The sequence below is a fragment of the Nomia melanderi genome, chromosome 9 (assembly GCF_051020985.1).
Source record: "Nomia melanderi isolate GNS246 chromosome 9, iyNomMela1, whole genome shotgun sequence".
Lineage (NCBI taxonomy): Eukaryota > Metazoa > Arthropoda > Insecta > Hymenoptera > Halictidae > Nomia > Nomia melanderi.
This window is the reverse complement of record NC_135007.1, coordinates 555001-570690: the sequence shown is the minus strand read 5'-3', so window position 1 is coordinate 570690 and position 15690 is coordinate 555001. Positions and strand designations below refer to the sequence as shown.

General features: G+C 31.0%; 2 protein-coding genes across 11 annotated transcripts in view; one reads left to right on the top strand and one right to left on the bottom strand.

Annotated features, from left to right (window-relative positions):
* Positions 1-7: 7 nt before the first annotated feature.
* Positions 8-8126, bottom strand: INPP5E (Inositol-3-phosphate synthase). Of its 3 annotated transcripts, XM_031986288.2 has the most exons (6): positions 6026-8126; positions 4673-4894; positions 3558-3867; positions 2921-3480; positions 2366-2834; positions 8-2296 (listed from the first exon to the last, which is right to left on the bottom strand). In XM_031986288.2, exons 1-6 carry the CDS (start codon positions 6537-6539, stop codon positions 2182-2184), a joined length of 2190 nt encoding a protein of 729 aa, XP_031842148.1. In that variant the 5' UTR covers positions 6540-8126; the 3' UTR covers positions 8-2181. The 3 variants fall into 3 exon arrangements, with proteins under 3 accessions (XP_031842148.1, XP_031842149.1, XP_031842147.1); XM_031986289.2 differs by lacking the exon at positions 4673-4894 and having other exon boundaries at positions 9-2296; positions 6026-7928; XM_031986287.2 differs by lacking the exon at positions 6026-8126 and having other exon boundaries at positions 17-2296; positions 4673-5962.
* Positions 8127-9490: 1364 nt separating this feature from the next.
* The window catches only part of LOC116431186 (uncharacterized), an 8161-nt gene continuing 1961 nt past the window's right edge, over positions 9491-15690 (top strand). The window contains exons 1-7 of one of the 8 annotated variants that reach the window (XM_031986262.2): positions 9520-9646; positions 10338-10513; positions 11719-11853; positions 12751-12924; positions 13020-15146; positions 15267-15448; positions 15543-15690. The exon at positions 15543-15690 is cut by the window's right edge and continues 171 nt beyond it. In XM_031986262.2, the coding sequence (XP_031842122.1) occupies positions 10387-10513; positions 11719-11853; positions 12751-12924; positions 13020-15146; positions 15267-15448; positions 15543-15690 (2893 nt within the window). In that variant the 5' untranslated portion in view covers positions 9520-9646; positions 10338-10386. The other 7 variants (XM_031986257.2, XM_076370801.1, XM_031986255.2 and 4 more) reach the window with 7 other exon arrangements.

Sequence of the window (15690 nt, the reverse complement as noted above, 5' to 3'; positions counted from 1 at the left end):
GATGATTCAATAAAAATAAAGATAGTAACTTTGTCATGATCAAGACTAGTATAGGAATGATTATTTTAGTATTTTTAATGGTATAATTCATGATATTTTGTATAACAATATGTTGAATATATATTCAATGTTATATACTAAAGTGTTATTATTTACATATATTAGCAATCAAAATTTTCATAATTTGTATATACTTTTAGTACCTATTGACTTTTTATTAAATATTAAGTTATGTGTAATATATTACATGAGTAATGGTATAACACTTTTATATAATCCATTAATCACTGTGTATTATTATGGTTTATTGTTTCAGAATTATGACAAGTTCTTGTGACAAGAGTACATTAATAGTCTACAATGTAGACTCTACGTGAACATACAAAAACAGGGATAGCATTTATGTAGTAGTCATCACATCATTAAATATAAATTGTAAACTTATTGCGTAAAATATATACAACAGTGCAGGAACAAACAATAATTATATTACAATTATTTCAAATTACATCAAATTATCTAAATTTAATATTTTAATTTGTAAGCATTAATAAAATTATTTTCTAATTATTGTTTTCTTACAGAATATTGTTTTCACCATTTTCACTGCTGAATTTGAGAAATATTAAAGTATTTTGATGCAGAAAAATATTATTACAAGGATATACGAAATTTTGTCTAATTACTGGTAATTAAATATTTCCGTTATTCAGAGCTGAAAAAAACTACTTAGAATAAAGTTTTATTATCTAAGCGAATAAATTTGATAAATTACATCCTAATGTTATTGTGATATTACTAACTTGTGGATCTCTATTGGAAAGTAGTTTTCCTGCTCTCCGTAATGAGTATTATAAGATAAATATACATTTCAGTACAGATCCATGAGTTAATAATAGCATGATAACGTTAAGACATATTATCGTAAATTTCTGGAAATTATATCACCGAAACGGTAGGATTGTTAAAGTCTTTAAATTCCATTTTTTAATGATTATAAAAATATGAAATAAATAATACAGTTTCGAAAAAATGACCTTGAAAAAAACATTTTTCAAGACCATCAAATTAGTTTAAAAGTAACACAGGTACTTAGGGTTTTTCTATTTAGGTAAAATTCAAATTTGCCCCTTTAATTAATGCAATTTTATTTTAATGTTTTCTTTTAGCAAAAAATAACGAAGATATTTAAATGTGCTAATTTAAACGAGGCACCTTGTATGTAAATGACTAAATTTTTTAGAATGCACTTGTCTTTCATTGCATAAATTGCACAAATTGTATAAATCTAAATAAAGTATGTTTACATAAATGTAAGTAAGAGTGTTCATTTTTCATTGAAATTGTGAAATTTAATGTTTTTCTTTAAGATTTAAGCAATACATGATCCAAATAAATAAATTTAGAAAATAAAATGAATAGCTTACAAATTGTAAAATGATAATTCAACGAATTCCTAAAATCATAAACAAAACCCTCAAAATTAATATTATATTTTATAACTGAATATAAATTAGGTGTTGTATGTTTTGTACACAGTTGTCTTTATGTAATTACATAGAAAAGGAACTCTTCAAAAGTAAACATTTTTTTCAGTACAATTTTAGTAATACTTGCAATAAAAATAAAGATGGAATAGTTAAGCAGGTAGACACTCGTGTCTTTTGAAATTCTCAACATTCTTATAAAATAATTTATGCATAGACAATATATGTATATAAATCAGTGCTATAAAATAACAATACAACTTTTTAACTTCTATACATGTTATAAATTTCAAGAAAGCTGTACATTATCTTGACTTTTTCTGTTGCATTTTTCTAAATAACACACATGCCTACAAAATTTGGGCATTATAATTATTAGTTATAAGAGTGAATAATTCGTGTATAGATAATTTTTTGGACTAGATATTATCAAGTGCACATACAATATACAATATAGTATATAGTATATATACAGTAACATGCTGTATTAAATGTATTTCACGTAAAAAAGTTATGAACAGTTATAAATTTTTTGTACATATAGAGTATACAAAAAGAAATAATATTAATTGTGAAAATTGCAATAGCTAAGTTTTCACATTTTGGCATTGAATAATTAGAATGACCATGTACATAATACTCATACAAACTTGACAATTTGACATTCTTTTATCAACGCTATTTGTAACAACGATTATTGAATCGAACATACTTTTGAACTTCCATGCGAGTCATCCATAGCAGCTGCTCGTCTTTTTATGCCTTCTAAATATACTTCACGATTAAATAAACCACCACCTAGAGGAATTCTGTAAGAAATGTTAATTAAGAAAAATAATATCTTCCACGCATGAATTACATAAGTTGTAAATACGTACGTGTCAATACCAGGTCTTATGATTGTTTTGAAAACACCCCACACAGGTTTATGATCTGAAGTGCAAATGCTTGGAACAGAATCGTATACCAAACACTCTATAACACCATCTTTATATGAATTTGTGCTTTCATGACTAACTCTTCGAATGTATCCCCTTGAATGCCCTTTTCCCTTAAAGAGAATTCTATCAGTATATGCAGGTGTACGTTGTTTACTACTCGAATCAAAATTTTGTGTTCCAGGATCATATTTATATGTGGGTGGAAATGTAATTGGTGCTTCTTCAAATCCACGTAAAACAGCTCCTTCGTTGAGAATTGTTCGTAATTGATCTTTATGTAAATTTACTGGGGATTGTTGAGGAAAACATGTATCGGTAACCCACTGTATAACTTCTTCTCTTGGTTGAGCTAAACGGAAATTTAAGTCTCCGCACCAAAATACACAATCAAAATTTTGAGTTACATCTAAAATTTATATATTCATTAAATGTTTTTACTATTAATTAGAATTAGATATATAAATATATTGAAATTAATACTAATATTTATACCTTTGCTTCTATGTCTTGTAGGTAAATCTTTAGGAAGATCAAGGTTTCTAACTATTCTTTTAATATCGTTAACTCGTTCCTTGACTTTATCTTGATGTGCAGTTAAATGTGCGGTAACAAAGAGAAAACTGGTACCAAATAACATTAAAGCTATAGCTACTGCTCCCTTCGTTCTAAAAGCAGTACCTGTTCTAGTAGAAAAACTAGAGTCTTCGGCAATGGAACAGAACCAAATTAAATCCCTTCTTAAAAAGAGCGCAAGATGTAATGTACCTAAACCAGTACTAAAAAGTAATACATGGGAAGGACCAAGAGTTTCTTGTAAAGCTGCTTCCCATTCATTTCGTTCCGAACATGACTCTTGTGTTCCAATTGCTAATAAATCTGGAACAGTTTCTATATCAGAAGGTAACATAAAATCATTTAACTCTTTCGGTGGATTTTGTCCATTCATGTTCCATGTCCCAACAAAAATTTTCAGTTCACGATTTGGCAATACTTTCTCAAGTTCTAGAGGTCCGAGTAATGAATTTGCAGCAATTCTTCCATGAAGAAAATTTCTATAAGAAGGTATTAAATTATTATATTTTCTTACATGTGAAACTAATAATTATAATTTTACTGTCAACTTTTATACCTCTCTCGTGCTTTTTGTGTAGGGATCAAATTAAGAACTTGAGCAGCTAATAATGCTTGTTTCGCCAAACTATCCATCGATACTCCTGTTGCATGAGACTGACGATCCTTTTTTTTAGACAAAGCATCGTGAGATGTAGAACGTGGTTTAAGTTGAACAGGTGCACTTCTGACAGATTCGGGACTTGAATGTTGCATGGAATTTGTTGGTGAATTTACAATTAAATTATCAACAGATCGTCTACGACTTAGTTTTTGTCTTATATATGCAGGAACATTTGGGGAGATAGATCCAGAAGATGAAATTTCACCTAAAACACCAAAAATAACAGAATTATGTAGAAAGTCCCCACATTTGTTGTTGCAAATATAAAATTTAATGTCCACAGGATCATTAACAAATCATTTTAGGTGTAGCGATGATATCAAGTTTTGCTTATGACATGTAAAAATTCATTTCTTTTTTAATAAATGCAAAAGACATGTACCACAGAACTGAAATAAAATCATGCTACAAATAGTTTAGAATAGTGTAAAACAATTATTAAAAATATCTAAATATCTTCACTGACATAATGATAATTATTTAAGTAAATTTCCTTTTTCTGTCTACAAAAGTGAATATATAACTATTAATGTTATGTTAGTAAGAAATGAAATTAAAAATACAAAATAAAATAACAAATGATAATGTGGTATGCATCTGTAATGAAACCAAATTGGTGTAATTGCTTCCTATTAGGTACTTCAGAGTGACATAGTCATCGAGGAAGTAACAAAAATATACACAATTTATATCAAATATATGTCCTAATAAAACTTTTGCAGTGGTTTAGTCAATATATGTAAACACACAATATTTTCTTCGTTTCTATAGATCACAGATATGTACAAAATATTATAAATCATTGATAACAAAGAGTAAAATACTATCCAATATCCTTAATGACATTTGTATTACAAGTAATGACATATTTTAAATATGTCATCTTATAAGTATATGTCTTATAAATGTATAAATAGAAAAAATAATGGGACATTTATGTAATAATAAAATATAAAATATTTTTAAAAAGCACAACAAATTAAATTTTAAGCAAATATACTTTATTATACCTTCTTTTCCTGGTTTTTCAGTGTTATTAGATTCACTATATTGAACCATACTGTAAACTTCATGAGGATCGTAGAACTGCCGTTCCATTTCCAAGAAGAAATACGTGATATATTTTCCTTTAGTAAAATATTCATCCTTTAAATTTATTTCACCTTTCTCATAATTAATAAAGAGTTCATTTTCATCTTCTGATGATTCTTCAAATAAATCTTCTGTTAAATCTGTAGAGAAATCACTGTCTTCACTACTCTCTTGGTCTATTGCTTTTATGTCTTCTATTAATAATTTAGTTATTTCATATGAAAACCTTGTAGGATTAGTATATGGCATTTTAATAGAAGAATTTGAGTGTGTTGTAAAATCTTTTTTGTTTGGTACAGATACATCGTTTAGCTCATTATAATTTTGTGATAAGAATGCAATTTTCATATCTAAATTTCTATCTGAACCAGATATAAACTCTTTTCTTTCTCTGTTCATATTAATATCATCTATACTTCTTGCTTTTGTACATTTTGGGAAGTCGAATGTATTTATACATAGATTATCGTCATATGTATTATTCTTTTGCTCTGTACTTGGAGTTATATTAAACACAATTTTTGTATTGTTATGATATTTTTTATCACAAGAATTATCAGTAACTATAACATTTTGAGTACTGCTTTCAATACTGTCAAGATTTAATTCATCGTTAACATTGGATTGTAACACTGATACATTTTTATTTTTATCACTACAAAGTTTAATACTTAAATCATGAATACATTCTGTTGAAGTTTCTCCAGTTTCTGGACTGTGTCTTCTTCCATTTCCTAATTTGTCACTTTTATTTTTTTTTAACTTTTTATATAATTTATTAAGGAAAGAAGGTTTTTTTGCTTTAGTATATAAATTTGCCATTTTTTGAAAAACATTGAAATTGTGCTTTAAACATGTTCACGTGTCAAAGATAAAGTGTCAACTGATTGTCAGTAAAGCCTACACGTTCTCATTTAAGAACAATAAAGTCAATTCCTTTTCTACCATAATGAGGCATGTGATAAGGTGGGGATAGTCAAGGTCAGTATTTCATTTCACCATATTACTCAGTTAACAGAAAAAGGAATGAGTATAAAAAACCCATGCATTTTAGTGAATTCAACATAAATTTAAACTTGTTTTCAAATTATGCTGATTTAATGGTATAAGAATTTAAATACATATAAGGAAGAAGGAAATAAAATTCTTAATTTAAATTAAAGTCAATTCTATATTTATGTCACTCCAAGTAACTTTTAAGAATCAAATACTTAATATTTTATCAATTATAAATTTAACTAAAATTAATTATGAAATTAATTTGTTCTTACCTTCAACAAAAGTACCTTGCTGTGGTTCTTTTGCTACAAAAATATTACTTTTCTCCAAAACATTTTCTTGAATATTTTGTGTACTACTCGGTGTATATGCATCTTCTTTTTCCACTAATACATCAGTTTCACAATTTCCATTAACCGAAACTACTTCAGATTTCACAGATGTACGACTTAATGTAGTTGGCGATAATCTACTGACGGTTAAACTTTGTGTAGGCGTTCTGCTGCGTTCAGTTATTGCACAGCATAACGAAAGTTTTGTACTAGTATGAGATCCATGTTGAGAATTTTCTGTTTTAGAATTCTTTTTTGAATTACCATCTTTACAAGATGTTTCCAAACATCCAACCTTAGTTTTTTTATTCATAAGCATAAAACAAAGAGACTTTTTCTTTTGCTTTGACTTAGGAGAAATGTCTGCTTTAACAGCATTTGTTGCATTAGATGCATCATTTTCTGTATTTTGCTCCATAATAATGTTTTCAATTATAGATTTTGAATGTAACATAAATAATTCATTATTAATAAATAAATAAATAATTCTACTAATAATTTTACTAAATACACCAGTCGAAAATGTTAATTATATTTATATTACGTTTAATACTATAAGGTAAATCAAATTTTATTTTGTTGCATAATTTTCATCACTCTTTCTTCTATGTAGCTTATTATTATCATTATCAGTACCATTAATTTGTGATTATAATAAATATTTATGACTTTTATGTCGAATTTTATAAAATCATATGTAATCTTTCCAGTATTTACATTGTACGATATAGACTAGAATCGTAAATTAAGATGTTTTATCTTGTTAACAAATATAATACTTTATTTTATTTTAACATTTGTATTTTTTAAATACTTTATTATACTTGTATTTCATGATCTAAATAAATACACTTAATAGTATGTCAATATAAGTAACTGCACTTCAAATGTTAATCAATTTAACACTTTTATATAGAATAATATAGATGGTATAATTAGAATAAAAGTAAATGGTACGTATTTGTAAATCTATTATTTAGAATAATAATCTAATTTCCAATCTTTCTTGATTTATTATCTTAGGCACAGAACTCGTCTTCTTTGCATATTCATATTTATATTTGTTTATACTCAAATGATCTTTGTTTTGAATTTTTCTTTTTTTTTTAATATTATGCTATAAATTAATTGTGCTATAAAACAGCATTGTCAGTTGAATATTGTGGATGAATTTGGTTTAAATTACATACACTTCTGTCATGCTGTTACGAAATTCACTTTGACTTTGAGTCTCACATTGGCAATGTATTGACACGTCATTCACGCCAAAATCCATAACAAACTGCATTGCGATTGAAAATACTTGACGAACGATGAACTCTAACTTCCGCTTCCATTTTTACGTATATGGAAAGATGAACGACATAATACGTGTATTATATTATTTAATAACTAATAATATCTTTCATTATGTTTATTATCATAGCAGTAGTTATTCTTGTTATACATGGACTGTCACGGATCAAAGGATCGCATCTTTCACCACTTTTGGGAACTGATTTCTGAACTTGCGCAGCTATCGGTCAAGCAGACAACAACTGTTTTGCATTACGCATTGCACGTGACAACATTTTTCATAAGATCTTTAATTTTTGAGATTCTTAATTTAAGTGATCGTGAAAGCTCTTTTTCTCCCGTTCAAAGAGGGTGCAGTAATTTCTAGTTTTCAATCAAAATTGTATCTGTCAAAGTGAGCAGACGACTTTTATAGGCGCCATGTTGTTAGTAGTAGATATTCGTGACGTAATACACTTCATATCCTTACTTTGTATATAGGTACGTTAAGTATACAGATACACCTGGTCAACTAGCACCGCTTGGCGGATTACGTCACCATGTTTGTTTACGTTGATGATGTGTGTACGCCTAAAGAAATGAAACTTACACAATTGATTTATTTTCTAAAATAAATTAAATACTAATATCAAGTACCTATTTAATTGTATGTACAAATATTCTATTGTGTATTCGGACCTTTTACGTTTTACCATTCCTATACATACATTACAAAAAACATGTAACGAAATTTAAATAAACAAAGTGTACGATCAACGGACAGGAGCGAATAAAACATTTAATTTAAGTAATGATGTACAATTTGTGAAATTGAATATAAAAGCTGGTACAGCGTATATACTATATATGTGTGTATAGGTACAGAGAATAAAAATAAAAAGTCAAAATAAAATGAATTTCTTAAGGAAAAATGTGCAACGCTAACATATATTCTATCAATGTTAACGTTTGATTGCAATGAATTGAAAACTAACTGCTTACAAGATATTTGATATGGCTGTGTAACCGCAATATGCATGCTTACGTATATCAAATACAACAGAAAAAATGTCACATCGTGGTAAGTATTATTTAATATACTTAATATATTTTTAAATGTAATAATAATAAGTAAAACGATAAATCGAGTGTTTTAAAATTTATTTGACATTTCAACTTGGATCTATATTAAAAAATTTTGATGAAATGTTTTATTGCGCAGCGATTTGATTATCTTTTTATACATATTATAATGACAAATTAATGTATGATTTTACGTAATATATGTATCAGCGTCGTGAATAAATAAAATTTATATTTTAAATTTAGTAAATGTTCAAAAACATTGATTATATTGCATTTTAAGGAAAAGTTATTATATAATATATAAATGTTCGTTTTATTCGGTTTAACCCGTAATGGTAATTCGAAATATTGTATTTTTTGTTAAGCGGTAATACAGAGTTAAGTTCGTTGAATAAAATTTATATCCGTGTTTTGAATAGTTCATTGAAAATATGGGCAGAATTCCAATGAAAAAAATGTTATAGATATACGCGAGAAACACGAGTAACGTAAAGGTAGACGCAAGTTTCGTATTAATTTTCTCATATGCGTTAACTTAAGACACAACAAGGTGCAATTCAGATTTATAGCGTTACTTAAAATAATTGCATTTTAAACGCGGTTTTATAGATATTCCCAAGTACTTAAACAATATAGTGTTCGAATAAATCACATATGACACTTGAAATAAAAGCAAGAATAGAAAATGCAATTCATAGCGAGTTTATTGGCATTATGCGTGTACTCACAGGAGCATGTTCTCTGTGTCGCCTAAATTGAAAATTGAATGAAAAATGTTCATATGTAACTTTGCTACGTATGCGATCGTTTTCATGGACGCGAGTCATAAGTTTGCGGGTATTTAAGAAGGTCTGGACAACCGCAATAATAATGTTGTATGATGGAATTGTACGTTTAAATAGTATCACTAATCTATGGAGAAATGTTAAATTGTAGGTATAGGTAGATTTGTAGCGAAAAGAGAATGGTGTAGGTACGTACAGAAGAGAGACTGTATAGGGGATTGAGGAAAAGGTAATAAGCACCAGAAAGAGTGAGATAGAGACGTAATTCACGCCGCCACCGCAAGGTGTCAGCATTGCATGCGGCTCGCTCGCTAGCGGCCACCATTGTTGAAATTCTGCTTTGGTTGATGCCCCGACGATTTTTTGGCTGAAAATCGTAAATTCGCCAGCCCCTGGCAAGGGCTTTGTGCGGAAGGTGCGTATTCCGTAATAAATCCGCAACTATGTTCAAACCATAATGGCAGTCAGTGGCATGTTTCGCGATTAAGGGCCCACCGGGAAAACCCAGTGAAATCGAGTGTGCCCATCGATTTACGCGAAAGAAAGAGGCACCCATGTCCGTGTCGTAGGTCTTATCGGGGTGTTGGTGTTGTGTGCGGTGGCTGAATTGTGCATGATACATACGTGCGTGCATGCGTGCCGGTACAATGCAACGCGTTTACTCTGCACAAAGTACAATCTGTCGATCTTAAATCTCACTTAACCAAAGTGGAGTCTCGAATTATTTGAATGTGGCCAGGGTGCAATATTTAGGCGTCAGCCAGAGATCGCGCGTCTAATTTGCAATTTTTGAATACGTGCACGTTGTTCCGCGTGTCGGGACACGCGACTCGCGCGTTATCAACCATACTATTCAGGTGCGAGGACCACATCCCTGTTTCGCTGTTTCGCTCGGTGTGTGTGTATGCGTGTGCGTACGAGGTTGAGTGTGTGTGCAGTTTCGCGGGGTTGGGATGTCTTCTTTCCACGCGTCGCACGTTGTGCGTGCATAGGCGTGTGCACGCGCGACACACGTCATTCGTTCGTGTCTCTATGGGTTCGTACGCGCGACAGTGTGTATTTTCCACGAGTGTACATGCGCTAGTTGATTAATGTGTTTCTCTTAGTGTATATGTGTGATCCTGTGCTCCTGTCCTGTGCGGTCCTCTGTGGTATATGTACGCACACTGCATGCCACTGGAATTTACGAAAAACCACGCACGCGACTCTGTTCTGCTACGACGCTGTCGGATGAGGAAATCGAGATACACCGTGTCACACTCGCATGCTCATCACTCCCCTCGTGGGTAACATCGACTACGAAATATTTACACTGTTATTCTTTGCGTTCTGCATCTCTGGATACCGTTAGAATTTCTTTTCAGTGGCTTTTCAGTCTTCTGACAGATTCTTCAAAAGTTGACGCGTTCGATTTATCAACAACAATTTCAACACGATATAAACAGTGCAATACCGTGTCCCAAACGATTTCGCTAATTATTAACCCCTCTAATGTTGACATTCCTGCTATGATTCCCAATCTCGGGAATTTTTTCCTATTCCTCGATGCAGTTTAAATATTTGATTTTTACTGTACTTGAATCAGTGTGAAGACATACATCTACATAGTGGTTAGTGTGTTGGTACTATACTGTTGTGTTGAGAAAGTAAAACTTTCTTTGGTCCTTCCCTTTTGTACGTTCTTTCATCTCTTCTTTGCAAGTTCATATTAATTTATTAATTAATCATCGTATTAAATAGTAATACTTGGAAACTACTGAAACCTATTGCTTTATATTTTGTTATCATAAGCAATATAATAACAATTGTTATAAAAACCATTTATACATTTCAATGTTTCAACATGTCAACTTTTTATAAAAAGAGCTTGACCTTGTGAAATATATGACTAACTTCTTAATATTTGATAGTGATCTTTGCAGTAGTTTTTTATTCAAATCTTAAATAATTTCAGGTAATAAATTAATGTCAATATTAATATAGGGCATAAAAACATGAGAAATTATTACAGTAAAAATATTTATGTACTCATAATTATACGTTCAAAGTATCGACTTATTTTTTTCATGACATACTATGCATTAAGTTCAACAAATATCCAATTATGATTTAGTGTAAAGAAAGTATTTGATCATTCTTAAATGATTTTTGTAATAATTTTAGAATGTGGGAACATTTATGATTCCATCTGAAGAGGAGGAACAATTCAAACTTCTGTTATATATAATTTACTTTTTCTAACATGTATAATAAATTGTAGTAATCTTTAGCTTAATAAGAGTATACTATTTCTATATGCACAAATTATTCCTAATAACATTAATAATGTCATATATTTTCAAATATATATTTGCATGTTTGTTTTGCTCTGCAAGTAAGAAATTTTTATCCCATTTGGATTATCCAATAGAATATTATAAATTGCGAATTATGAAATAGGAAAACTGTAATTGCAATTCAGTTTTCACAGAAAATTTTCATTTACAGGGCTATTCATACTTGGAGTTGCGCCAAAATGGGCGCTATCAAATAATTTCATGCAGTGGAATTATATACAAGAGTTGGTAGCACATGGTGGTGTACCAGATACATACAGTTTATATCGTAAGGAGGAAAATACAGGTGTGTTAGATTTAAACTCAACATATGTTAATCAATTCTTGAACTTTTTACCACCAAGAAACAACAAGAATTCTGATATCCACAAGAAGGAGGTTGATAATTGTGTAACAGAATTTTCAAAACAAGAGTTTCCACGCTACAAGGAAAGTTATAATACCTGTCAGAGTGAGGATAGCAAAATAAACTCGAATAATATACTTGGTATCGAAAAGACTATAGACATACATCGGTCTTATAAAAATAGAAGTGGAAATTCCTCTGAGACAGGAAAACAGATTTATGATTGTGATAAAAATATTGATAATCTCTCTCACTTGTCGGAACACCTAAATATTACAGAAAATATTGCACAGTACAAGACATTAACTGACATTTTGGAACAGTATAAAAATACTTATAACCTGTTTTGTGCTTCTCGAGAAGATAAACCACTTAATTTAATAAAAAACTTAGAAAACAATAAAGACTGTAATAACAGACAAAGCAAAGATACAAAACACTTGGGCAAATTTTCACAATCAGAAACCATTTTAAAAGCCAGTGCCATTTCAAACAAAACAAATCATTCCTGTAATATAGAAAACCGCTCTCGTACAAAATACAAGGAAGTAGACTATGGTTTACTAAAATTTTCAGATTTAGAAAGTTTATCTCGAAACTTGAAAATTGAAACAACATTACTTAAACCATCAAAATCCAAATTATGTAAAGATTCTGAAATAAATCCTGATTATGTGTCACATACATACGTAAATAAAGAAGATTCTTTTACTTCTAACAAAAACTTGAGTCACGAATCCTTATTGTTTTTATGTGAGAAGAAAAATACAGATAATTCTTTTATACATTTGCCACTGAATGTTAAAGATACCGATCCTAAAAGTGAATGTTCTACAGAGCGACATACAAACAAGTCAAAGAATACTTATTTTACAACTGATTGCAAATCGATATTAAGTAATTGGGAGGATTTCGAAATGTCGGGACAATATCCAGGTCATAGCCGACCTCCGGTTGGCACACCTCCACCGCAGACAGTCTGGAATCATCTTACAATGACGCAAGGCCAAGGTAATATTATTTGAAATATTTGTATGTAAATAATTTTATGTGTTAAATACCGTACATTTTTATTTTCCAAAAAATATTGATTTTGATTTTACTAGTTTCAGGCTTAAATATTCATCCAACAGCCTTGTCTGGTGCAGCATTAAGTCCAGCTGGATTTTATACGCATCCATCTATGGCAAGGGCATCTCATATAACATCACAACTTACACCTCAACTTGCACATACTCAAGCACCTCCAACGTGGCACACACCAACTGTTCCATCAAAAAGTGTTACTCCAGCCAATACCCCAGGAAATCCTTTATTTAGTTTACAAATGCTAGTAGATAATAGGCAGAATCAAAGTCAGTATAGAAATTCACCAGGTTCACAGAATACATTAGACTTGTCTTCTACATCTGAAATTATCCCTGAAAATTATTCTCGAATACCTCAAGATATTCCAATAAGTTTGACAGCGAGAAATGTAGATAAAAGTAGTAGAAATGGAAATATAATATCTCCTCCGATACCTTTAAATGGAGAAACTTCATCGGATAGTGGAATTAGTTCATCAGTTCCAACACCAAATTCTGTCAGTGAGCCAGTTTCACTTTCAACGAAAGAAGTTACAACACCTAAAATAACAGTAAAAAACTTTGGACAAACCCCATTCAGTGAAAAAGGCGTGGCAAACCTACATGATAAAATTAAAGAAATGAGTGTAGATAATTTTACACAAAAAGTGATAAATTTACCACCTAGTGTAACGATCGAAAGGGTAGTTTCAGATAAAAAGGAATCGGAGATTACAAAGAGTAAAGATACATTAAGCGTTATTGCACAAGTGCCAAGAAATGTTCTACCTGTTATTGTAAACCTCACCTCCAAAGGGGATAAAGATGTAACAGACAGCCCAAAACGAGAGTCATCGTTAGAACGAGATCGAAAAATTGAGGAAACAAATGTGAGATCGCCAAAAAATTTACCAAAAAATCTAAGAGGTAAAAAAGGTGTTGATTCTTTATTAGAGAAATTAGAGGGTGGGAATAAGAAACTTGGTACTGCTGAAAACATTGGATCTGTTATTGTGATGCCAGTAGAGGAGAAGGATACATCCAGCGTTAAAAGTATGTCTCCGGACAGGCAAAAGTCGAAATCTCCGAATAGAGAAGACGAAGTGGTATCTCCAGCATTCAGTAACGACGATTCCAATGATAATACCAAACAACGCAGGAAAAGAAAATTGGAGAAGCCCGTACGACTCAGTAAGGATTCGAAAACAGAAGTAGAAGATATGGAATTAGAGCCTACAGAACCATCGGAACCTAGAGCATGTGAACCAATATCGGGAGAAACAACAAGTGTTACACCAGTTGTCAAAGTTGAAGATAATACAGATACAGTGGAACAAAGAATACCTGAAAAAATTGAAGAAAGTGCAGAAGAAAGAAGCGAAGAAAACCAACCGATCAGAAGGCGACGAAGCAGTGAAAGTACACCCCCTAGTTCAACTCCCTCAAATCAGAGGGTTCGGAGAAAATCTAGCGATGACGTCACTGAATTTTCAAAAGTAACAAGTCCAAAAGGTGTAAATAATACAAATCCATTTAACGAAGTTGAATCAGAACTAGAAAAAATGTTTGCTGGTATCGTTGAAACAGAGACAGATGTCAAAAAGGAAGAATCAAAAACTGAACTTGTCGAACCTGAGGATCAAGCTGGTAGCACAACAAAAGCTGAAAGTTTAGAAAATAGTATTTTGCATCCGAAAGATACACAAAACCTAAATCCTACTGATGTTTCATCTACAGTTGATACAAAATTATCTGGAAAAAAAGGAAAGAAAGCTAAAGTACAAGGTGGCAAACGGAAAATATCGAGATCTTCTGAAAATATTTTTGGAACTATAAGCAGTGACGTGCCCCAAAAGGAAATCAAAAAAAGGAAAATGTCTAAAAGTTCAAAAAAGCAAAACGTGTCGAAAAAGACAAAGAAAAACACGAAAATAGACGGATTGAGAGAGATTGCGTACGATTCTGGGTCAAATGCAAGTTCTATTAGATCTCGTGGACCAGTAGTTCATGTTGAAGGTCCAAGGGATAGTCCATTAAGCATTCAAGTAGTTAACGCACCACGAGAAGATGAAGAGGAAAAAAGTAAAGAAAAACGGAAGAGTGTTGGAAATGGTAGTGCAGGGAGAAGTAAGAGACTTAGTCATCAAAACGATTTAGACTATAGGGGTGTGTATTTTTTATTTTTTAATATTTGCACAGCACTCGTATAAAACTTAAAATATATCAACACACAATCCTTTTGGTAATTATATATTATTGGGAATTTAAATTGTTTGCTTTATTTAGGTAAAGTCAGTAGAGCGGGTCTCTTTAGTTCAACATTGTCATCGCGTTATGATGCACATACAACGGATTCCACATGGGTTTGCGTATTTTGTAAGCAAGGCCCTCATTCTGTTATACCCGGGGATCCTTCTCGACCGCATCCTAATTTGGCTGGTCCTCATATAGCACCCGGAACTTACACTGTACGTTAATGCAGTTTGTTTAGTTTGTATATGATAAATTTCGAAATTCCAATATTTATTAATGGGTGTGATAATTTTTCAATTTACAATACAGGTACCAGCTGGTGTTTTAAGTGATTTATTTGGTCCGTATTTAATTGGTAAAGAACGTCTGGAAGACGGAATACTTTCTGCCGACGAACAAGAAATAACCACGGAACAAAAGAAGGGTGGTAAAAATAAAAGAAGTTTACGATATGCAG

Excerpts from the sequence above, each read along its gene's own strand:
- INPP5E (XM_031986287.2), bottom strand. The coding sequence starts at position 5,576 with ATGGCAAATTTATATACTAAAGCAAAAAAACCTTCTTTCCTTAATAAA. Across the intron at positions 3,481-3,557 it reads ACACAAAAAGCACGAGAGAG|AAATTTTCTTCATGGAAGAA; the intron begins GTATAAAAGTTG and ends ACCTTCTTATAG. Across the intron at positions 2,297-2,365 it reads ATAAGACCTGGTATTGACAC|AATTCCTCTAGGTGGTGGTT; the intron begins GTACGTATTTAC and ends CATTTCTTACAG.